A 23,878-nucleotide genomic window follows, 5' to 3' on the forward strand; every position below is an offset into this window, starting at 1 on the left:
AACACAGTGGACCTTTATGGTAGTAAACCTAGAGGAGTGGATATTATAGCACTATTCCTTCTGGGGTTAAATTATCCAGTGTCTGACTCCTAGAAAATGGTCAATTTCAGTTCTAAAACCATGTCTAAAATCATCTGCTCAGGAAAAAACTAATAAATACTGGGTTTAAATGAGATACGAGGCGAAAATGATGCCGGTAAGTCCAACATTTTGAGTGATTATCTCACTAAAGTGCGTTTGTGTTGTGATTTATTGAGGAATAACATATAAAAAGTTATTAATTATGTGTATTAACACCTATTATACTAAATTAATCTCTGTCTTAGCTAGGAAATAGTCTTTACCCTACTGCAGATAATCTATAATGTTGACTGTGATATATATATATATATATATATATATAGAAAACAAGCAGAAATTGATTGAAAATCTGATGTAAATACATATTTAATTATATAACTGAATACTGCGTTTTGTTGTTTGCAGTTTTGTAGTAAATATTTATAATATACTGCAAATCCCACTATTCCTTCTGGGAATGGATTAACCAGTGTCTGACTTTCAGAAAATTGCATATTTGATGAAATAAAAATGATCTGCTCAGGAAAAAACGAATGAATATCGGTTTAAATGCGAAATTAAAAGCAAAAAATGATGCCGGTAAGTCCAACATTTTGAGTGCTTATCTCACTAAATATGCTTTTCTGTAGTAATCAGAGTCTGAAGAAGCATAAATCCCAATAAATGCTAAGCCTAAGCCAGCACAGGATGTCTAACCCTACAAATAAGCAGAGGCTGGTGATGGGAATGTGTTTAAAACTGTTGTAATTTGCCTTGTGTTTCCCTACCGTTGTGTTCATTCGGTCGGCACAGACCGAAACCTAGTCTAACAAAGTTATCTCATGACTCAACTCTCCAGCAGTCTCATTCGTAGCCAAACAGGCTTGGTGGAAACCGCAGAGCCACGCTGCTTTCTGTAGTGAGGCGAGGGAAGTGTCCTGTGGTGGAGATAAACAGCAGAATTATTGAGTTTCAGGAGATGAGGCGAGGTGAGGAGAAAGCTTGGAGAAGAGCCAGGGCTGCTCCTGAGAGAGCGAGAGCGCGAAAGCGAGAGATCTGCCTGCCTGCCTTCTGCTGCAGTCTGCAATGGATTTGGATGGAAGTGGAAGCTTTTCAGCATGCTATGAGTGGTGTAATGCATTTGTCTCTGTGTTAATACACCACCAGTACAGATGTTTTACTTGATTTAGGACTTGTGGTCCAAAACACAACAGAACCTTCGAGGTTGAAGATTAAGCACAGTTTTAAAGTTCAAACCAAGCCCTGAGACCCATTGGAAACCAGCTGACTTGTATTTGTAGCTCCCTTCACTGGAGCTGTTCAATCTATACCCATGTTATACACTAGGGATACGCTGATTCATCTTTTTCTGTTCCGATATAGATACCGATACAAGAACTTTGCGTATTGGCTGATACCCAATACCGATCCGATACTGTTGTTAAATTAATGAATCGTATATCTCCATTAGGGACCATGTGAGAGAGACTTAAGGCATCAAGATTGACTTAAACATTACAAACTTTGTAAAACAAACTATAACAAATGAACCCAATTTCTGTTTATTTGTATACAAAGTGAATAAATATGCTGGACCTCAGCACAGTGCTGTCTGAGCTCAGGACCTTTGTTCTGAAATTATCCAGCAGCTCCTCCCTTTGTGGTTTTTCTTATATGGAAGACGAGCTTGATTACTCGCTGAGAGATCATGACAGGTCGAGGGCACCACACTTGCTGTTTGCTATGATATGTGTATCACATCTGTAAGGTACTCTGATCCTGAGTTGTGAAGCCTAGAATACAGACAGTGTGAGAAGCGGGTTCTGTGAATCGTTCGGCCCCGTTGATCAGGTTAATTATCCGATACCCAATCCATCGAATTTTGTTAGTATTGGGATCGGTGCATCCCCATTATACGCCAGGGATAATCTGTGTCAGTCCTGAAGGGTCTGCCACAATTTGGAGAACTTCTGATGATCTGAGCTTCAACATTTAAAAATATCTACTTTAATATTGTGTAGGTTTCCTTGGTGCTGCCAAAACAGCTCTGACCCGCAAAGACACAGGCCTCACAAGACCTCTGAAGGTGTGGAATAGTACCTGGAACATGTTGTGATGTTAGCAGCAGGTCGTTTAAGTCCTGTACGTCGTGAGGTGAGGCCTACATGAGCATCAAGGAATCTTGGGTGCCCGTAACCCTGACACCAGTTCACTGGTTGTTTTTCCTTAGAGCACTTTTGGTAGGTACTGAGGGAACACCTACAAGACCTGCTTGCTGATGTTTTGGAGATGTTCTGACCCAGTCATTGTCTAGAACATCACTGTTTGGTTCTTGTCAAAGTGTCTAAGGCTCTTCGTCTTAATCACCTTCAACAACTGACTGTTCACTTGCTGATGAACATGTCCACCCCTGACTGGTATCACTGGTTTTGTCCTACCACAACTCCAGCGCCATCTCTAGGACAGTTTATTGACCTGAATGGCTTATAAAACCTTCAGACGCCTCACCTGCACTCATGTTACGTTAAGAATTGGCACACTTCCCAAGTCCAGTCAACTACAGTCAGCTCAACACATATACATGCGCATATAGGCCTTTTATTGGGTGACGGATTTAACCGTAGGCTTTCAAGGAGGGTCTAAGCACAGGGTTCTACAGTTGCAGACAGGCAGGCCTGCTGAAAAGGGATTGTTCTTGGCCAAGCACAATAGAACCAAGGAGCTTTTATTGCTCAGTGTGGGAGAGTGTATTGTGTATAGACTGCTGCTGAACTCTGATAAGAGATGCTGTCTTTTTGCGAGACCTATTCCAGCTAAACGGCTGACAGAGCTTGTTTGTAATCCTTCCCTCTCTATAGTGCACAAGTCTTCGCTTCAGTAATTAGCTTCACTAAACAGTGCGTCATTATCGGATGATTGGACAATGTTTTTAGAACGATTCCATGCTTGTGAGCCAGCCAGGGGGGAAGGCGTGTTTACGCCTTGTTCATATTACCTGAATATTTAAGTGGAGTAAAGCGTCAAGCTCTGTGGTTTTACACCAGGTTCGTTTGTAGAATACCTTCCGGTCAATAAATCCACAGTATGTTGATGTTAAAGGACCCAAAAACAGTCGTTATTAATTTACTGTGCCTTTTAAAACTTAACAAATAATGTCTTTGTGTATTGAGATGAGATTGGTGACCGTCTTCGTCCAGTGTTTCTTAGCCATACCAGTGTTAGCCTGGCTCGTTAACCTAGGTGTGAAGGTCTCTTTTTTTTTTTGTTTGCTGTGGTTTAAAGAAAATCAAAAGGAAGGGGCTTATCTTATTCCAACAGAATTGAAAATCTGAAAGTATTGTGTACTACTCACAGATTCAGAGGCATTTTTGGTGAGTCACACCCCATTTACGGCCAGAAAATGACCACAGCTTCAACTACAGTTGTCTGATTTTTCTCTTTGTGAAAACAAACCGAACCAAGGGGAAACTCCCCAGTTTTCTCGTTAACTAACTCGTTAACTAACGGAGCAATCCAACCAAAGTATAAAAACGCCCCTTGGTGTTTACCCTTCTCCCAACACACCTAATCCAGCTAATCAGCTCATTAACAAGCCCTTCCTGAGTTGAAGGTGGTGGGTTAGAGCAGGAAACCACTGAAATGTGTGGAGCTGGAGGTTCTCCAGGACCAGGGATGGGAACCACTGGCATATAGTACAAGTACTCAGGAAGAACGACTTTACCAACTTGGACATCATCACTATGATTATATTTGGAGAACACTGTGATTTAGAATCTTGTCAATACAGCCCACACTTACGGAGCTCATTCACAGAGCCCTGCTTTGCCTGCTAGGCGTGGTCAAGGACGCAGTGCCTGCCACTTTGGCTCACCCGCCTTTGGATGACCTCTGTTTTCCCAGCTGTGTTGCTCAGTCCCCAGGGCTCGCGGCTCTGCTGGGTTCGGTTTTAGACAGCCCACTGACCTCGCTCTGTATTCTTCTCCTCCTCTCGGCTTTGACAACACCGGTTCAACTCTGAGCCGAAGGTAGGCTAAACACTGTTTAAGTGCTTGGATGGTTTGTTTTATTGTTATTTACTGCTGTCTGTTAGGAGTAGAGTAAGTCCTGGAAGGTTTTTAGACTTAAAACTAGCATATTTTTGTAAAGTGCTTTTCCAAAATGTGCAGTTTCTGAGGCACATTGAACTTGTGTGTCGTCAGTCTTACTGGCAGGAAGGCCGATCAGTCCGTCAATCCATCAGGACGTATCAGTCAGCGACTTGGCATTATTGGCCTTATTGCACGAGCTTCGATTTGGGCAATGCTGCAGTGTCACATTCATGCTTGAATTCCCTCCCTGGGAATCTGTCTTCTGCTCGCTCTGGCTCTCCATGCTCCGTTCTTGCCATGTCAGCCTTCTCTGCTGATTTGATCAGACACAAATGGAGTTTCTACCACAACAGTAAAGTGAGATGGACTGTGGCAGACTGCACAGTGGACCTGGTCAAATATCCTACATGTTGGATTCATCTCTTTCTATTGTTTCTTCCAGATGATGGAGCTAACATTTACTTCGGTTTATTTGTTTGCAAGTGTGGCTGCAGCCACCGAGCCAGGCAGGAGTCCATAATGAAGGCAGTAAGGGCTGCTTTTGTTGTGTCGGCCCCTTAAAAGCTGCAGCTTTTAGATCCACAAAACAAATCTTCCCAAAAGCAAACCTGCAGAATGTACAGTTATATTGTTTAGTATGTCTCTTGCTTCGGCACTGGGACACTTTCTGAAAGGGGGTTTATTTCCCAGGATAATTACCCGTAAATTGAGTTGAACAAGTTCTTCCCCAAGTCTCTTTTCCACTTATAGTGACTTTGTCTTCAGTCCGAGTCCCCCTGTTGCCCGAGGCTAGCTCCTCTGTGTGCCTTTGCATTCGTCTCCCGGTATCTCTGTTGTCTGTTTAATCTGTGGGAGTGACTGAAAACATTCCCTCTTCCTGCAATCGACCCTTTTGTGTTTATGCGTCTCCAAACCCAGCACAGCTCCACATGCCTGATGTACCCAGCAAGGCCAGATAAGCTTGTTCCCAGGAGTTCGGGCACAGCAAGTGAAGCGTTTTGGCGGTGGTTTGTAGATTGAAGGGTGCTGTTGTTTTGTGCTTGGGAGTGTATGCGATAATGGAGTCCTGCGATAGGTAGGGATGCTTACATGCATTTCAGAAGCAGTAATAGTTATTAATATTGTTATTAATACATTGACAGTGGACAGATGTTTAGTTTTATAGTTAAATAATCTTTGGCAAATTACTTGGCTACAGGTTGATTGCATTGAAACAAGCAAAATGTTCTGAACTGATTTTGAAGAGTGCAAAATTATCTATTGTTATTTACATTTACGGCATGTAGCAGATGCTCTGATCCAGAGCGACTTACAGAAGTGCTTTGCTGTTACCCAAGAAAAACCTCGTTAGAACCTCGTTAAACCTGGTTAGAATAGACTAATAGTTCAAAGATACCTCTAAGCTTTAGACATTACTAAACACAAGTCAGTAAGGTGACCACTCTGCTATTCGCCCAAGTACTCTCCGAAGAGGAGGGTCTTCAGTCTGGGTTTGAGGACAGTGAGCGTTGGACTCGGCTGTTCGGACACCCAGGGGAAGTTCGTTCCACCACTTCGGTGCAGGACAGAAAAAAGCCTGGACACTTGTCTTCCGTGGATCTTAAAGGATGGCGGGTCGAGCCGAGCCACACTTGAAGCTGGAAGGGCTCTTGGTGCGGATCGGCTTTTGACCATCGCCATCAAGTACGGAGGGACTGCTCCTTTCTGGGCTTTGTAGGCCAGCGTCAGGGTTTTGAGTCTGATGCGGGCAGTTGCTCTGTATAAAATCAAGTATTTTATTAGTAAGTACACACTGTGCCAGCCTTCCTCAAAATGTTTTGCTTTAGTGAAGATAAATTGTAGAGGCTGAAGATTGATCACGACCAAATTCCAATTCTATAAATTCTGCATTAGGCCAATACTCTACATTTCTTTAGTATTTTTTAATCTTTAAGATGCACATACAACGCTGTATGGGGGCATATGTTCCAAAAGAGTCAGTCTTCTTGATCTTTTAACTCTTTAATACTTTTGTTGCACCCCTAGGATTACTAATCGATAACAACATATCGATTTGACTTGTTCCGAAGTTCTTGTTCCTAACAGTAAGGAGAAAAGCCAAGAGCCACCGGTGGTTCTGAGGCGTTTAAGGGGTTAATTAAAAAAGCTTAAATTTTGTACTGTACATTTGACACTGATGTAAGGTAAATAAAGCTGTGTTCTGATTGGCTGTGCCTTGTTAGAAAAGGCACTCAGATCTGAAACGAGGCCAAACTGTGGTAGGCTGAATAGGCGGAGATATGTAAATTAGTTGTTTTTTGTGACCTAAGAGAGACTGTTTATCTTTGGGGGGAATTTTTTTTTTTTTTTTCGAGTTTACTTGTAATTACATTTTACTTTATTCTAATAACGTGAGGGACATTATCTGTAATAGGCCCCCTAATTTACTATAGGAGAAATTGTCATCCACCAATATTTCCCTTCTGGATTGAGTCGATTTTAATGATCTTGATCTAGAAGGGTTACAGAAACGTGTGTTTACACTTTCTCTCTTTAAACCAACCTGCCGTCACAAAGGCACATTAAAACACACGCCGCCATGCTCACAAAAAGGTACACCAGGAACACTCAGTGGCCTCATCTGTGGCCTCTGTTTGAACTGCCTGCAGAAAATCCCAGCTCGAGCTTTCATCAGTGAAGCCCAGTCTAGACACAACAGGCAGTGGTATGCACCTGTGGAAATTGCTTTTCTACCGGCACACCTCAAAGAACAGAGCAGAGCAGTGCAGCACAGTGGAGAGCCGCCGCTCTGCTAGAACAGCGTGTAGGATCTGCTGTAGTTTGTGAAGCGTAAGGCAGGCATGCTGTTCGGCGCTGTGAAGGAGCTTGTTGAACAGTCAGGGCTGTCGGTTCTTTTCGCAGCCGGTTGTGCTCGTGAATATTTAATTCAGAACAAGGCGTCGTTTGCCACTGTGACTCAGTTAGGTTGTTATTGTGGGTGCGGTAGTTTATCCCTGTTTCTCTCAGGATTGATTTCACTCTTCTGCCAGCTTTTATGTAAAGGAGCAGATGTTGGGAGCTCATTATGGGTGTGAATAAATAAGTGCACTCCTGCAGTAAAAAAGCTTTCAATGAATTATGCTTGTAGATGAAGATAAGAGAGAGATTTTTTTGCATATATATATATATATATATATATATATATATATATATATATATATTGCATTTCTCTGCATATTTCTGAGCGCAGTTCCTGCTTATATACCATAGACACAGACAAAGACAACCATACTCACCATAATTGTTAGACACAGATCGCCTTTAACCCATCTGTGCAGTGATCAAACACACACAGTGGACAGTGAGCACACATGCCCGGAGCGGTGGGCAGCCAGTGCTGCAGTAGTAGCCCAGTCATCAGTATCCGTCATTAGTAGCCCAGTGCTTTAACTGCTCCTGCCCCATATTAAATAAACATTATTAAAAAAAATAAAAATAGGTATTTAAAGATCGGTTGAAACATGCCATATTTTTCGGATAATTCATGTTAAATTACAGGAAATAAACTGTTATCATGCTTAAGAATTTTTCGTGTTTCTCCATTGGATGGCCACTTATTTTCTTTTGGAAGATCAACAGCGCAACTGTATGTAGATATATGCTGGTTTTTGTAACCTTACAAGACCACTAACTTTGAAATGGACAGTTTTTGCGACTAACTTTCAGACTGACAGTGACGTCGTGCTTTTATTTTACTTTAAAAAAGCAAGCAAGGACAGTCAAATCCACAGTATATGACATATTAAGAAGTAAAAGCTCTGCTTTTGTTAATAATGCATCACACATGCGCTCACACTAATCCTCCTACGTTACAGCTACATCAAGCCAAGCATATATTCAGAGTAATATTCAGAGTAATATTCAGAGTATTCAGAAGCCCCGTAAAAACTTTCTTTTCCTTCCGTCGTTAGGTTTTATTATCTGCCTGCCTCTTTCTCCTCTGTTGTTCCATCCCTCTCCTTGCTTGCAGGGTGTTCGGGCGATATTTCATGCAGTTGGATCAGGATGAAGGTCACATGCATCCACCACAAACTGCCAACTCATCCAGCGCAGGCTTTCAGAGTCTTGGATGGGCAGTTCGTGGATCATTAAGTTTAGTGCTGAGTGAATGGCGCTGCATGGCCTCAATCTACTGTAATTATGCACTCGCTCCTGCTCGCTCTCTCTCTCTCTCTTTCCTCTCCGGTTGTTCAGAGGTCCTGCTGTCTTTGACAGTGTTAATGTACTAAGGCAGGCCGACGTGTTTATTTGTGTTTAGCCTTGGACTAGTTGGGTAGGCGAGGTTTGTAAAGCTACTGTTTGATTGTGAGTCCCCCTGATGGAGGTTAACCTGACCAGAGAGCCCCCCCCCTCATCTTTGGTTACTGAGCTTCGCAGGATTGGCAGTTTGTTTGTTTGTGCGATGCTCTTCACACGGCGAAGAGTAGATTATTAGATTATCGGATCTGAATCGTATCCATTCAAATCCTCTTATCCTGTTCCTGAGCTGTTTCATCTGACGGTATCGTAGCGTGCTGGATGCTCGGTATTAAGCGACACGGTGACTGCTTTACAGCGGTACCATATGGGGCTAGAAAAGGGGCTTATGATTACTGTGGTCATTTGGCAGCGTTTACTAAACAGAGTGAATCTCCCTATTGGATAAATGCTCTTCTCCAGTGGTCCAATATTGTTCTGCATGTCTTTTAAGCAGGTTGCTGCATGGATTGGACCATATTCTCACAATTATGACCACCTGCAAAATATACCGTTGGTCCTTTAGGTGATATTTAACAGATACTTGTGGGGTGGTCACCTTAGGTGAGACTTATTGTTTCAGCGCCTCCAACAGGTAAACTAAGCCCACGCACCCAGCTGTCCATGTGGTGAAAAAGAAAATCGGACTAATTGGACCAGGCCCCCTTCTTCCATCAGTCAGAGGTCCAGGTCTGACCTCACTCAGCCATTGTATACGCTATCAAAGGTGGACAGGGGTCGGCATAGGCACTTTGACTGGTTTACAGCCACACAGCTTCATGCGTAGCTGTACCGGTGAAGCCCAGATGGGATAGGTAGGTTCTCACCACAGCTGGCTGGGAGTCCCCCTCACAAGCCTTGGAACAGTTTGGAAGGCAAACGGTGATCTGACCCTTGTCAAAGTGTCTCGGGTGTCTCGGGTGCTGCCCATTTCTCCACATCCAACATGTAGCCGACTATTTAGTTACCATCTAACAGAGATCCCAGACCTTCACATGCATCACTGTTACCCCATCATGAGCGCTATTCTGTTGATCTGGGAGTGCTCATGGTTTTCTGGCTCATCTGTGTTGGTGTATTTTGAGGCACTATGGTTTGGTCCCTTTCTACACACAGGAAATTTACTGTTGCCGTTATTTGGTTACTCAAGTGCTTCCCAATCTTTGGTGGTTTATCATAACTGTGTATGTTGTTTGTGAATCCAGCATCTTTTTGTCTTTGCAGCCAGCATTTGATTCCTGTTATTTAACACCTTGTAATAGTGAATACTAGAAATGGCATTAGAGCTTGTAGAATTGATCGGCTGTATATCAGTATTGGCCGATTTTCAGCCTAAATATGCGATCAGTGAGACAGAAGCCCTGCAGAAGGAGGCGTTGCCAAGTTTAAGTAATGTAGGGTAATGTAGCAGTCTGCCCCGCCCTCGGTTGGTATTTGCGATTGGACGATTATACTAAAAGTCGACGCCAAAAACACTAATCGGTCATTCTCTATATGTCATGGTGCCAAGATTGAAACCCTGAGCATTGGCTGATGTCTTAAAATGTTTAAAACAAGTTTTTAGATTATTTTATTACATTTTATTAATTTTTCATTTTTCTACCCAATTTGGAAGGCCAATTATTGTCTTTATTGTAAAAGAAAGCTCTGAAGAAAGGTCCTTATTAACAGACACCTACTGACCAGCATCAAACTAGGAGTGATGTAGGGAGGAAGCACCATCAGCCCACTCCTGAGAGAAAGGCCAACTGTGTTCTCTCTGACTCCGGCTGCTGATGGCAAACACCAGTGACCGCTGGTCAATTTTAATTGAAGTGAATTTCACTTGAATAGTAATAGTGATTATTAGGAGGTGTGAAGATGCCTAGTTTTGATTATTTCAATGTTACATGCTGTTTTCTGTCCCTTTTCGTCGTCAGTGTTTTTCTCAGACAGTAAAAGGCGAAAGCCCAGTGGCTTAATGAAGTTTTCAGACGGATAGATTACTGTCAACTCTGTAGGCTGCGTCATTCACTCAGAAAAGAGGCTGAGAATGCTACAGCTCTCAGACCCTCAGTCTGTTAGCAGCAAACAATAGCTGGTGTCCGTGCCATTGCAGGAACAGTTCTCTTTATCCACGCTCGAATGGTGAGCGAGCTGCTCTGGTTACAGCCAAAGGCAGGCAGGAATGGAGGCAAAGGAGAAAGGTGCGAAACATGAGGGTGCCAGCTAGCAGCGTGGACCCTGATCTTAACTCGTGTTTGATTTAGGCTGCTACCTGATGTATTTCGGTTTATTCTTGAAGTTGCAGCTGTTGGATTGAGGTTTGACTTTTCAGGATAGTCATGTGAGCAGATGTGATGTCCGGTATGTGAGCAGGATTTTGTCAGTCATCACGGTCATGTCCTTCTTGTCTTTTGCAGATGTTCTTGACCGTGTACCTCAGCAATAATGACCAGCATTTTACGGAGGTGCCCATCACTCCAGAGACGGTGTGCCGTGATGTTGTGGAGCTTTGCAAAGAGCCTGGAGAGTCGGACTGTCACCTGGCTGAGATGTGGAGAGGCTCAGGTAAGAGAAAAGACTGAACTTCGCATAATGTCATGATTTAAAGACATATTTCACAGTATTTTTACAATATTTTGACACACAGACAACAACCAGAAGTGGCAGAAGCAGATACCATCCCATACCTAGTACAGTGATTTATTTAAATTAGTATTTAAATAAACAGGGCTAATTACATTACTTGTAATGAAATGTGTAGTTGGTCAGTGTTATGCACTGACTATGTCCACGGTCATATGGCTTCACAGTAACAGCATTTATGATGTTATAAAATCTACAGATTCAGTTTTTGCAGATAATAAAGTTACATTTGCTGACACTAATGTGCAAATGCACACACGCAGGCAGCTTGTCTAGTCCCTGTAGAGAAGTATTGCCTATAAAATAGGACGCTCTGGAGCAGATAAACCTAGAAAAAAAACAGGCGTGAACTAGAGGGGTAAAGAACCCCCAGCATTGAGCTATATGATGGATGCTCCAGGACTTTTGGGATGCGTTGGGGATAAGGTGGGCTGGTGGTCATCCGACATCCTGGCCTCGACTAATGCACTTGTCCTCACAGCAATGCTCCTCCAAAATCTAGTAGAACGCCTCATTCTCTGGACAGTAGAGACAGTTACTCCCTGTAATACTCTCGAAACAGTGAATGAGCAGGTGTCCCAGTACTTTTGTCAATATAGCGTATTCGCCTCTTGACCCTAATATTTGATTCTGCAGCAGGTTTGTGATTCCGCTCACTAATGTGGTTTTCCTAATCACCTCTATAGAAACCCACGAGAGTCGAGGATTAAGGAACAGGGCAGTGATTTGAGGAGCGGTGTTTTGTGCTCTCCCGCAGCCTCAGACTTCAAGCACTCTCGGCTCCCTCAAGTGCCTGAGATTTTGCTGTGGCGGGTTTCCATGGTTACGTTTCTTTCAGCGAGCCGAGCGGCTGTAAGCTTTTCAGCTCGAGTGCCTGGAAAGGCCTTGAAGCCGTGGAGTATTTATTGCCCCAGCTGACGTTCCTGACAGGAAGACGGTCTTCAAACGTGGCTGTGTAATCGTAAACGCAGCCTGGCTGCGTCTCAGCCCAAAGACTGCAGCTTTCGAACAATGACAGCTTTATAACATCGGCAGCGGCTCCGGCGCCGTCAGGGGTTAATGACAACAAGCCGTCACGTGTAGATAAGCTGAACTGCAGAAATGCAAGCCTCCAGAATCGTAGCCGTGCTGAACGCTGGTCAGTCAAGCAGAAGCAGTTTTGCAACATTCGTGGGAATCATCGTCATTGCTTGAGGTATTTCCTCGTAGGGAGCGCACAGGTATAGCGCAGTCGGGTGAAATTGGAGTAGGACCAGTGTTTACTGTAAACCTAATCCAGACTGGGCTGCTTTGGGGCGCTAATGCAGCACCAGATCACTCGACGATACGAAATCCTGAGGTGATTTGGGTCAGGCTTTGTCTGAAGGGAGTGGAATGACCATTAGCATGCTAACCTTCTTTGTCCTGGCTCCTGGCCTAGGCTATTTATGGTGTAGCAGCATAGTTGGGGGATCTTTCATACATTGAAAATGTTAAATTAAAGGCTATTGCCTTTGTAATTTTTGCTATTCCTTATATATATAAAAATTCAAATGGCAGAAATAAGCATCTGCATCTCCATTTTTGAGATGATTGATGGGGAGTTGAGCTGTACACAATTAAAAAAGGGTTTTGTAAAGCACTAGAAAAGTATTTTTAGTGCCATACAAAACCATTTCTAACTTGGTTTTATTTATTAGAGGTTTTCCTTGTATATGGAGAACCGTTTTACAAGGCAAAGAACCTTTTATACATTCAGATGCTCCCTTGCGGTATTAAAAATGTGCTGAAAATGTGCAAACAAGCAACCTGAAGAGGAGATATGGCTGCTCATGGATGATATGAAAAGATAAAATTTCAAGATTAGCGACACATTCTGTGACAGAAATGATCAAATTAGCTACTTAAATACTCCTCCTCCATACTGAGTACAGTGATGTGTATTTAAAATCTGCTGCACTTTATCTAATTAGAAAGCTCTAATCGAACACACTCTCTGACAATATCCACATGCTTGCTTTTTAATAAGAAAATTCATCAGTTTCAATTAAATATGGTCATATTTCCCACGCCTAGCCGCTCACTGTTGTGTACAATGAAATTCTAACACAGGACACGTGAACGCCTTGTGAGAACAACAGTAAGCCACGCAGTAACATCAGAGAAAAAAAAAAGGCCCAAGGCCGACTTTCTTCCCTTAATATAGGCTGCTAATTACCCTGTGGTTTTGGCTGTCAGCCTTGTCTTTTAGATATGAAAGGTGATATTTAATATTACCAGTGTTCATGCCACTAAACCCATTAATGCTGTACCTATTGTTCAGGTACCAGGACTCTGGCCAAAGCCTCAATCCCAAGGATTAAAAAGCTCCTGCAGTACTGGAATAACCCTTGACTTAGTTCCCTACTTTTGCCAAAGTAGTATCCAGGATCCTGGCAGCCCTGTGCGCTGGCATTGACCGTGAGAGATCAGTGCAGCTTGTAGTGCGGTTAATGAAAAGGGAAGCAGACAAGGCGGAGGTGCTTTGGTGTGGTAAGAGAAACGTCCCACTTTCACCTGCAGCAAAAGCTAAGGGCCCATATGGTGGAAAAATAAATGGACCCCAAATATTCTCTTAAATGCTATCTATAGTAATCTATACGGTCCATATTGCTGATGTCCATGTATCTCCATCATTCCCATGGTTTGAACCCTGTAGCTGCTGTCAACACTGTGTAGATAATTCTGGATGAATGGACTAATAGAAATGCTCAAAATTGTTTGACATTATGTTACATTGACTTTTATTCAAAGTTAGGAACATTTTTGCTGTAAAGTTGCCATTTTGGAGACACGTTTTTTAATTGGACTGCGACAGTGTATAGAAATTGTACAGAAATTGCCTGAATTTTGGATTTATTGAATTTATGATGTCATAGAAATCCGTAATTCTTCTTCCCTTTCAGCCTGCCGCGCTTAAAGGCCAATAATTTATGCTGTAGTTATTGGGTGTAGTTTCAGTTCTGACTGCTTTATTAATAAAGGCCAATAAATGGAAGCCAATCAGAACAAAGAGAAAGTAATACATCTAATACTAATACTATTATTAATATAATAATAATAATTAATCTTATTTAGGCAGTAAGTGTTAATATACTTTCAGCGTTCCTAAATTCAGCCATGTCACTCCTCTGCTGCGTTCTCTCTTCACTGGCTTCCGGTAGCTGCTGCCCTCATCAGATTCAAAACCCTGACTCTGGTCTACAAAGCCAAGACTGGACCAGCCAGCCCCTCCGTACTTGATGGCGATGGTCAAAAGCCGATCTGAACCAAGAGCCCTTTCAGCTTCAAGTGTGGCTCGGCTCGACCCGCCATCCTTTAAGATCCACGGAAGACGAGCGTCCAGACTTTTTTCTGTCCTTCACCGAAGTGGTGCAACGAACTTCCCCTGGGTGTTCGAACAGCGCAACGCTCGCTGTCTTCAAACCCAGACAGTAGACCCTCCTCGTCCCGAGAGTACTCAGGCGAAGAGAAGAGTACTATGGTCTCCATACTGACTTGTGTTTAGTAGAGTCTAAGATTAGAGGGATCTATTTAAACTAGCTGAGGTTTTTCTTGAGTAAATAGTAAAGCACTTTTGTAAGTCGCTCTGGAGAAGAGCTTCTGCTAAATGCCATAAATGTAAATGTAAATATACCAATATTAGAATAAACACTAATTAGAACATCTCCAAAGTTCTCCTTATGGAGTCTAGTATTATTTAGAGTTCTCCTCATATCAACACCTGGTTTGGTGGTAAATCAGGGCTTAATGATGGTAAATCAGGTGAGCTGCTGCTGCTGCTGCTGCTGCTGATGGAGTTGAACACATCCTCCACGCTGTGCTGGCTGGACTGGGGGGCGTCCAGGAGAAACCTGGAGGAACCGAGCTCTGTTCTTCAGACTAGATCACCGACAAGATCTCACTACTTTCTTTCTTCAGAATGAGAAGCTCTTGTTTCTCCTTTTTACTGGATTTATGTTCACCTGCTTTATCTGTTCTGATGAGAGCTGGAGCTTCTACAGTAAAAACATGGTCTGTTTTAGCACACACTCCTCAAAAGTGGACTTTAGGGACAAGAAGCAGAACATGACCCCTTAAATATTACAATACTCAGCAGTATCTGCTGTTTCAAGCCTCCCATAATGCACTTCAGATCATTTTGTCTTTCATCAGCAGTTCTGCACACACCTTGTGCTGGCAGCATGTGTCAGCAGTCCTTCATCCCTGTGCTGAGAAGACGTGAGCCGTGAGCTGACCTGTCTGTGTGTGTTGTGTCCATGTTCAGAGCGAGCCGTGGGAGAGGGCGAGAGGATGCTGGAGCTGTTGCAGCGTTGGGGGTCACACAGGGCTGAAGTTCGCTTCTTCCTGCGGCACAACCGAGCGCCCGGGCGCGAGGCAGGTGAGTGAACGCGTCCCGGCTGACTCTTTGATCCCAGCACAAGAGAACGAGCGAGCATGAGCGAGTCTGAAGGACCTTGGCAGAAAGCTCCTAATAACTTTCTTTGCCAGGGAGACGGATGAGTGCCCAGATAGCTGGAGAATCTGCGTTGTTGGTTCTGATCCTAGAACTCGTTGTTTCGTAGCCTGAGTGGCTCTCATTCTGTTCATTATCAGGGCTTTGATTGGAATTGCTTTGGAGAACCAATGACTGGGCTTAGTGCCAGTGTTTTAGCTTGGCTGTGTGATCATCCAGATCAGCTTGTTGTGGCAAGGAGAGAGATCAGTGCAGATCAGTTCAGACCTTGAGAAAAGTTCTTCGACACCTGTCAGGAGGTCCAGGCAAGAAGTTTGGGCAAAGATTGGTGCTGATCTTGAGAAAGGCTCCTGAACTCTTGCTAGGAGGTCCAGACGAGAAGGTTGAGGCAAAGATCTGTGCAGATCTTGCAAAGATATTTTCCCAAGATCTGCATGGATCTTTGTTTAAACCTCCAGCTAAAGCAAACTTAAAGAAAATTGCTTTATGCACATTATGTAAGTGCCAGACTTGGTCTTTGGCCAGACGTTGTGATTGGGCTTAGTGGCCCTGTGACAACATTATGCTCCTGGATGAACAGTCCTTTTGGTTTCTTGATCAGAGAACCATGTTAAATCTGTGGGTCATGGTCAGTCACAGGGCTACACTGTACCCTTTGTTCTGTTGTGCCCTGTTGAGGCCCGTTGCTAATTTTGACCAGCCTGTGTTTTCCTAACCTGCATCTGACCCCTGCTCTCTTTGAATAAATGCTTCTTTTGAAACCAGGGATGGACTCCACCCACCCCCCACCCCCCCTCCTCAAACCCGGCCACAGTTTAATCAGCCCCACAGTTTCCTGCTGTAATTATGGGTTTGTGTGTTGGTTGTCCAAAGACAATTTGGGACTAATTGTAGTATATCAGGTCAGATGACACGTCATTAGTGAATTGAAGTCAACCTGAAATTTGTGGCTGGGAGTCCAAGAGAGCGTGATTGCACTCTGGGAGGGTCCCCCCTCCATCGCTCAGCTCAGTGCTAGCCAGTGCAGTGTTGGCAGGGCGTTGTCCGCTGGCTGATGTAACAGAGATGAATCGTCGAAGTTCTCTTCCAAGCACATTCGGCTGCCTATCAGTATGCGATAACTGGTGGTGGTGTGTGATGTATCCTTATCAGACACCCTCTCTAAATTTCTGTTGAATTTCTCTCAGAAATATGAAAAATTAATGATATTTATTTCACTAAATTCACATTGACTTTTTGCCCATTTTTACATTTACAGGGAATGCCAGAGGTGTAGAGCCGAAGAGGAATGGTGTTAAGGGACCATCAGACAGAAGAATGGAGAACGGGGTGAGTAAAAATGGCCCTCTTACACCCTGCCAACAGTCTATTTTCACTCCTTCCTCCTTAATCGTTTAGGTTCAGGTGTTCAGGTCTGGTCAGTATTTCTGTGTATCTCGGCATTGGAAAACACAGGAGGAGCTCCACTGACTGAAAACAGCCTAGACAGACGTTAGTCAACAGTCAGAGGTTCGTTGCTATCTCAGCAGTGAATTGTCAACACAGGCGCGTGCAGCCCGACACTCGTACACCCCCCAACCGCTTTACACCACTGAAATAGCAACCCGCCAATGTCAGACTGACCGCACCTGGCTCTTAAAGGGATGGCGAGAGAGACGCTGATTGGTTTATTATTGTACGTTATGCCCAAAACAAACCACACCCATGATTAATTAAGAGACTCAGTACACAACTTTTGCAAGTTTCCAGACAAACAAGGCGAACTTTTCCCGTCGTTACCATAGCAAAGACACACCGACACGCCCTCTAAATCAATCTGCACAGTTGACGGCTTGCCTAAAGATCGCTAAACTAGAGCCGCAAGGCTTAGAAGAGCTTCCTCTTCCAGGGAGCAGTCTGTCCGACCTTCTCGAGGCATTATTTGTTAATTTTGGCATCACATTTTCTTCTGTTCTGTTGCACCAAGAGAAAACTGTTTAGGGAAGGAAACAAGTTGAGCTGCTCTCTTTGGAGACGTCATGAAAGGAATGCACTGTAAGCACACAGGAAGGGCAAGACTGTTTACAGAAACTTCACAAAGCATTAATCCTCATGTGAACCCCTTTGCTGAAACTCGAGCTTTGTGAGAGATGTGTATGAATTTTTTGTTTGTGTTTTTTTTTTTACTTTGCAGGTGGCTGCTCCGCGGATGGACATGACTTTGGCAGAGCTGCAGGAGATGGCAGCCCGACAGCAGCAGCAGATCGATGCACAGCAGCAGCTCTTGGCCTCTAAGGTAAAGAGTGGATGTAGAAGAAACAGAATTATTTAGGTCTGGAGGTGCAGTACAGTGAGAGAGAGAGAGAGGGAAGGAGCTGCTGAGAGATGAGGAGAGATACTTGGAGACTGAAATACACCATGTCCAAATGTTTGCGGACACCCCTTCTAATGTAGAGGGGTATAAAGCCCCCCAGCTTTGAGCTGTGGAGCAGTGGAATAATGGTGGTGCTCTATCCAGTACTTTTGTTTGGGATGAGGTGGGGTGATGATCATCCAACATCCTGAGCTCACTAACACTGCAATCAAATCCTCACAGCTGTGCTCCTCCAAAATCTAGTAGAAAGCCTTTTTCTCTGGACAGTAGAGACTCCAACTCCAACAAAAGTTGGACCAACACTTTTGCGATACCCTGATTTTAGAAGAAAGATTTAAAGAGCATGAGGTGTCCCAATACTTTTGTCCATATAGTGTATGTGGGGGAAAACTGCGTCACAGTTTAATTCTGTAAACCATCAGACCTTTTTTTTTTTTTTTTTTTTTCACAGCCCTCTTGATTTCAGGACACCGTAACGTTTGGGACATTTGGAGGGCACTGTAAGCCGTTATGAAGGGCACCTATAGAAAATAGAGTACAGGACAGAGGGAAGGGACTGTACCATGTACCATCAACACATGGTGCTCTAGCTGACGCTCACTGTAGCAGATTCTGTCGAAGTCTCAGATGCATTTGAAGTTATAATTTTATTAAAATCTGTGTTCTGTGTCCAACCAATACTGTTGGAAAAGGCTGTTTGTCAGTCCCAGAACCTTCGATCATGATTCTTGACCACTGTTGAAACCCTCACCAACATCTTAAATGTTAACATATTCTTTCTTATCTTTGGGATAAAGGAACAGCGCCTGCGCTACCTGAAGCAGCAAGAGCAGAGGCAGCAGCAGCAGTCCTCCGAGCAGGAGAAGCTGCAGCGCCTGAGGGAGAACGTGGAGAAGCAGGAGGCTAGGCTGAAGAAAGTGCGTGCCCTGAAGGGCCAGGTGGAACAGAAGCGTCTCAGCAATGGAAAACTGGGTGAGCAGTCAACTGTGGACTTCAGTGGTTTGTTAGAAACTCAGTGTTTGTTACAAGCCACAGCTCTAATTACGGGGAGAATGTGGACGTATGCAGTCGAGGAAAATATTCCCCTGTGGGGCAAAACCCTATATCTTCACTGCGTACCCGGCTTGAGGCAATTAGCCGGTTTCCTGAGGAGATAAGAACTTACCCTGCCTCTAGAAACTCTGCTGCTGCCTTATACTGAGGTATAAGAAGTTTGCCCAATTTTAATGATCTGATCTATATTCTATAACTGATCAATATTGTGTCTGTTTAGGAAATATTTACAAATATTTACACTATTTACAAATTCAGACAATTAATTTCATTAATTTTAAGAAAACATTGGCCACTTTTAGCAAATATTTTCATTGTATTACTTCAAAGATTCGCACCAGCAGCCGTTTAGCCCCGCCTCCTCCCCCGCCCCGGCCATTTTCTGGGAAGACGCTACCCAAACAGAGCCCTGAAATTATTACTCTGCATATTTTAGTGTGTTTCCTTGTTTTTAAACACACATTGACCACAGTAAGAATAGCCACATTGAACACATTACCAGCTGGAATTGGCCATTAGCCTAGCAGGTATTCCGCATCCATCCCCACTTCACACCCCTCTCTGTCTGGTTTGGGCCAGCAGGCTCACGCAAAGCTATAGACTGTAGCAAACCTGCAGCTCTTCACACAGTCTGGCAGAGAGGTAGTAGGGCTTGTTGGAAGCAGGGAAACACTATAATGTGAAGAGCAGTGCGCCACGGCCAGGGAAACATTTATTCAGGGCATGTTCAACGTTTTTAAGCCAGGCCCCATCACGTCAAAAATGTCACAGACAATAAACTTGATGCTTTTTTTGTTGTTAGATTTGCTGGCCCTATCAAAAGAACACACAGCCAGCCACCAGATTATTTTTTGGGACATTTACATTCACGGCGTTTAGTAGACGCTCCTCTCCAGAGCGACTTACAAAAGAGCTTCACTGTTTACTCAAGAAGAACCTCAGCTAGTTTAAATAGACTAAAATTCAGAGATCCTCTAATCTTAGACTCTACTAAACACAAGTCAATATGGAGACCATAATACTCTTCTACTAACCTGAGCACTCTCAGAGGAGGAGGGTCTTCAGTCTGGGTTTAAAGACAGTGAGCGTTGGACTCCCCAGGGGAAGTTTGTTCCACCACTTCGGTGCAGGACAGTAAAAAGTCTGGACGCTCGTCTTAAAGGATGGCGGGTCGAGTCGAGCCGTACTTGAAGCTGGAAGGGCTCTTGGTGCAGATCGGCTTTTGACCATCGCCATCAAGCACGGGAGGGCTGGCTGGTCCAGTCTTGGCTTTGTAGGCCAGAGTCAAGCTAAACTGTTTGTTAAGAGAGTGTAACACTTAATGTTGTAATTATCCAATAATGTAATCATCCCAGAAATGTAGAAAAATGGCATTTCTTGTTATCCTGCTCACTTTTCCCAAGTTACATAATGCAGTTGGCAGCATGCCGAGCCCAGAGGAGCAATGACAGCAGTGCTGTTCTCCCTATTACAATTAAGACTGTATATTACATTATACGTGTGTGTGTGTCTTTGCTTTGCAGTGGAGGAGATTGAGCAGATGAACAACCTGTTCCAGCAGAAGCAACGAGAGCTGGTGGTGGCCGTGTCTAAAGTCGAGGAGCTGAGCAGGCAGCTGGAGATGCTGAAGAATGGCAAGATGGACGCTCTCAACGACAACCAGAGCTCTGTGGCTGAGCTGGACAGACTCTACAGAGAGCTACAGGTGAGGAGCCTGAGGTTCAAACCATGAGCTACTACCTTAGACAGACTTACTAAGACACAGTACATGTGCAGTGCAGATAATAATACATGGCCAAATTTCCCAGCATTCATCTCAATGGTTGGTACTGATGTTTCTGAACTTCTTACCATGTGGTATACATAGGTGCTTCCATACAGGGTATGAAGATAGCAGTTCATTCACACTACAATTGATGGACTTGTGCGTACTGTAATTTAATTATTAGTATTTTAATTGTGTATAAGGTTGCATACATGTTTATTAGACTTACTGTAGCCTGAGGATTGTTCTGGGATCATGTGTTTCCCTACACCACCTTTTGTATACATTACTGTGAACAGGAGGGGGGGTGGGTGATTTCCAGATCACTTAGTGGGCCCTATTTTAGCAATCTTAGGCAAGCCGTCAGGGCGATTTAGAGCATGTCTGTGTGTCGTTGCTATCGTAATGACTTGCGCGGCTTGAAAAGAGCAAAAGTCATGTACTGAGTCTCTTAATTAATCATGGGTTTTTTTTGGGGCGTAATGTGCAGTAATAAACCAATCAGCATCTCTCGTCATCCCTTTAAGAGCCAGGTGCGGTCTGACTGACCTTGGCGGGTTTCTATTTCATTGGTGTGAAGCGTCAGGGGGGTACGAGTGCCAGGCTGCACGTGCCTGTGTTGACAATTCACTGCCAAGATAGCATCCGCTGGCGAGATACGCAGCAATACTCCAGAAACTGACCTGAATACCCCTCATTTCGAGGCCACTGCCCCATCAGCGTAGAGATATTCACAAGCAGCGCCGCTGTTTAAACGACGTCGGCAGGAGGAGTGAATATAGACTGTAGGTAGGGTGTAAGATAGCAGAGAGCATCACGACATGCCTTGTGCAGGGTGGAAGATGGGGCGCACAGTCTTCTTACTGTAGCACTTTAAAAACAATATGAGCCAGATGAGCCATTTGCGATGCTATGATCCTGACTTAAAGCCTCTAGTAACATAAAAGCACACTGACGATCTCCTCTTGCAAACAGCTGAGGAACAATATGAACCAAGAGCAGAACGCTAAGCTGCAGCAGCAGAGGGAGAACCTGAACAGGAAGAACCAGGAGGTGGCCGTCATGGACAAGCGTGTCAGTGAGCTCCGCGATCGCCTGTGGAAGAAGAAGGCAGCGCTGCAGCAGAAAGAGAACCTTCCTGTGAGTACCTACAACATGCTCACTCTTCCACGCGTCACAGCTTGGGCTGGACACCAAAATTCACTTCACAAGAGGCGCCAAATGCATCATATCGGCACTGTCCTGCACTGAAATGTGTCCGAAAATTCGCTGCTAAACGTTTGGGTTTATGATATGGAATTAAAATCTGACAAATCTGAACCTCACTACAGAAATGCCACTTGAGCAAGACCTTGTCATTCTGGCTTATCTAATTGGTGTCCATTAAAGCTAAAGTGGTAGCTGCTGAATATGACCGTACCCCAGACCTAGTCAGTCATATGGAGGTGGTTTCTCAAAGCAGGAGGAAGGTAAAAGGTAGATTCCACATTGTAAAGAAAATGCAGTCCAGGATTTGACTCAAACCCTGTCTGAGAACCCTGTGTTGAGAAGTAGTGGTACATTTACTGTCCTTGATGAAACACCATACAGCAGTTATGGGTGAGGGTACATGAGTGGCATTTGGTCATCTAGCTGGCTTTTATTTTTCATTTACAAGAATAAACATAGCTGCATTTTCCTTTCAGATTCTGTCAAATTAAGATTTATTAGAGTAGAAAAGGCTTTTAAAGTGTATGTACTTCAGTTGGTTCACAGTAAGGATGGGTTATCTCATTTATGTTTATACATATAAAAAAAAATCAGTCAGGGCAGTCTTTCAGAAAGCTCCCTCTAGTGGATGTTATAAGTCAGGCTTATTTCTTTTACAAGCCCCAGATGCCAAGCATCTTAGACCCTGCACAGATTAAAGTAAGACATTTTGCTGTTGTTTTCTTCTGTACTTGGGCTCTCACTGGGTGCTTAACAAATGAAAACCGTTGGTGCGAATGCTAGTCTGGGCAGTCCTGACACCCTGGCATTGAACTGACAACTAACACAGCTATTCTACAGTCTTTGCAAATCGTGTACTATAAATAATAATTATAATAATAATGTTTGAACTTAATTTTAAATGCACAGTTAAATAAATGCACTATTGCTGAAATTGCTTAGTTGATTCACCACTGGAATTTTCCCCCGAATGCTAAATTACACATTTGATTTAGGACCTTGTCAACCTTGGTCCTTTTTTTTTTTTTTTTTTTTTTTTAAGTAATTACCTTAATTTTATATGTTTTATGTAAGTAATTACATTTATTAATTACATAAATTGCATATTATTTCTAAATTACATTTATTTTAAAGTAATTTCCTTTGTCTGTCCTTTATTCTTGTATGTTTTGGTGGTTGGTCATCAGTAATCCACGTCCTTCCTTTCTGTCTCTGCCCCTTTCATCAGTGAATGAAGTGTCTTCTCTTAGATTCTTCTAAATTTGGTTTTGTCCATTAATCTCAGACTGTGCATTTGCGTCTGTCGAAGCAGCAAAGTCAATTTCTCACCTTATTTACTCTGATCTGATGAAGTGAAGTGATTTAATTTTGTTTTTTTTGCTTTTTTTTAATTGATCGTCACTCCTCACTCACTCTTGGGTGGCAAAAAAAGACTAAAACGCTCTCTGTCCTTTCGGAAGTCTTTCTTCTCCTACAAAAACTAAACCCATATGGTGGAGGTGGGTTTGTTGCGGCACTGGAAAGAAAACCGAGCGTGCTTTCTGCGCGTCTCGGTGAGAATTTCTTTCAGTAACAGCTCTGCGTGGAATCTTAATGAATTGGCTTTTTCAGACTAACTCAAAGAGATGGCGTTTCCTTCTTTCATCGCTGCCAAGACAGCCGGTCGGCACTACCAAGCCAGCATGCTGGTCCGAACCTGAGTGGGCTCTCTGTGTGATTTTTAATTCCGGCTCACACCAGACTAACACCAATCTCTCTCGCTCTCTCTCACTCTGGTGTCTCGATGAAAGCGGTCATCTCCCTTTTTTAACAGAAGACAACACTGTTGGTCTCCTCTTTTTTGAATGTGCTGAAGTTTCTTTGTTCTTGTTTTTCTCAAGAATGGCTTCCCTGTTAAGGAGAAGGCTTCAAAAGACCCCCATCCTAAGGTAAAACTTCTGTACTGGACGTTGTTAATCGGTTCATCCATGCAA

At 43.6% G+C, this 23,878-nt stretch overlaps 1 protein-coding gene across 5 annotated transcripts in view; it reads left to right on the forward strand.

Annotated features, from left to right (window-relative positions):
* The window catches only part of tp53bp2a (tumor protein p53 binding protein, 2a), a 38,936-nt gene that overhangs the window by 886 nt on the left and 14,172 nt on the right, over positions 1–23,878 (forward strand). The window contains exons 1-10 of one of the 5 annotated variants that reach the window (XM_072669711.1): positions 655–660; positions 10,826–10,973; positions 15,337–15,450; positions 16,784–16,854; positions 17,699–17,800; positions 18,676–18,850; positions 20,455–20,636; positions 21,672–21,836; positions 22,566–22,604; positions 23,786–23,833. In XM_072669711.1, the coding sequence (XP_072525812.1) occupies positions 655–660; positions 10,826–10,973; positions 15,337–15,450; positions 16,784–16,854; positions 17,699–17,800; positions 18,676–18,850; positions 20,455–20,636; positions 21,672–21,836; positions 22,566–22,604; positions 23,786–23,833 (1,050 nt within the window). Of the gene's footprint in view, positions 1–654; positions 661–10,545; positions 10,610–10,825; positions 10,974–15,336; positions 15,451–16,783; positions 16,855–17,698; positions 17,801–18,675; positions 18,851–20,454; positions 20,637–21,671; positions 21,837–22,565; positions 22,605–23,785; positions 23,834–23,878 lie in introns of those variants that run through there. The other 4 variants (XM_072669712.1, XM_072669708.1, XM_072669709.1 and 1 more) reach the window with 4 other exon arrangements.

This window comes from Salminus brasiliensis, chromosome 24 (genome assembly GCF_030463535.1).
Source record: "Salminus brasiliensis chromosome 24, fSalBra1.hap2, whole genome shotgun sequence".
NCBI lineage: Eukaryota > Metazoa > Chordata > Actinopteri > Characiformes > Bryconidae > Salminus > Salminus brasiliensis.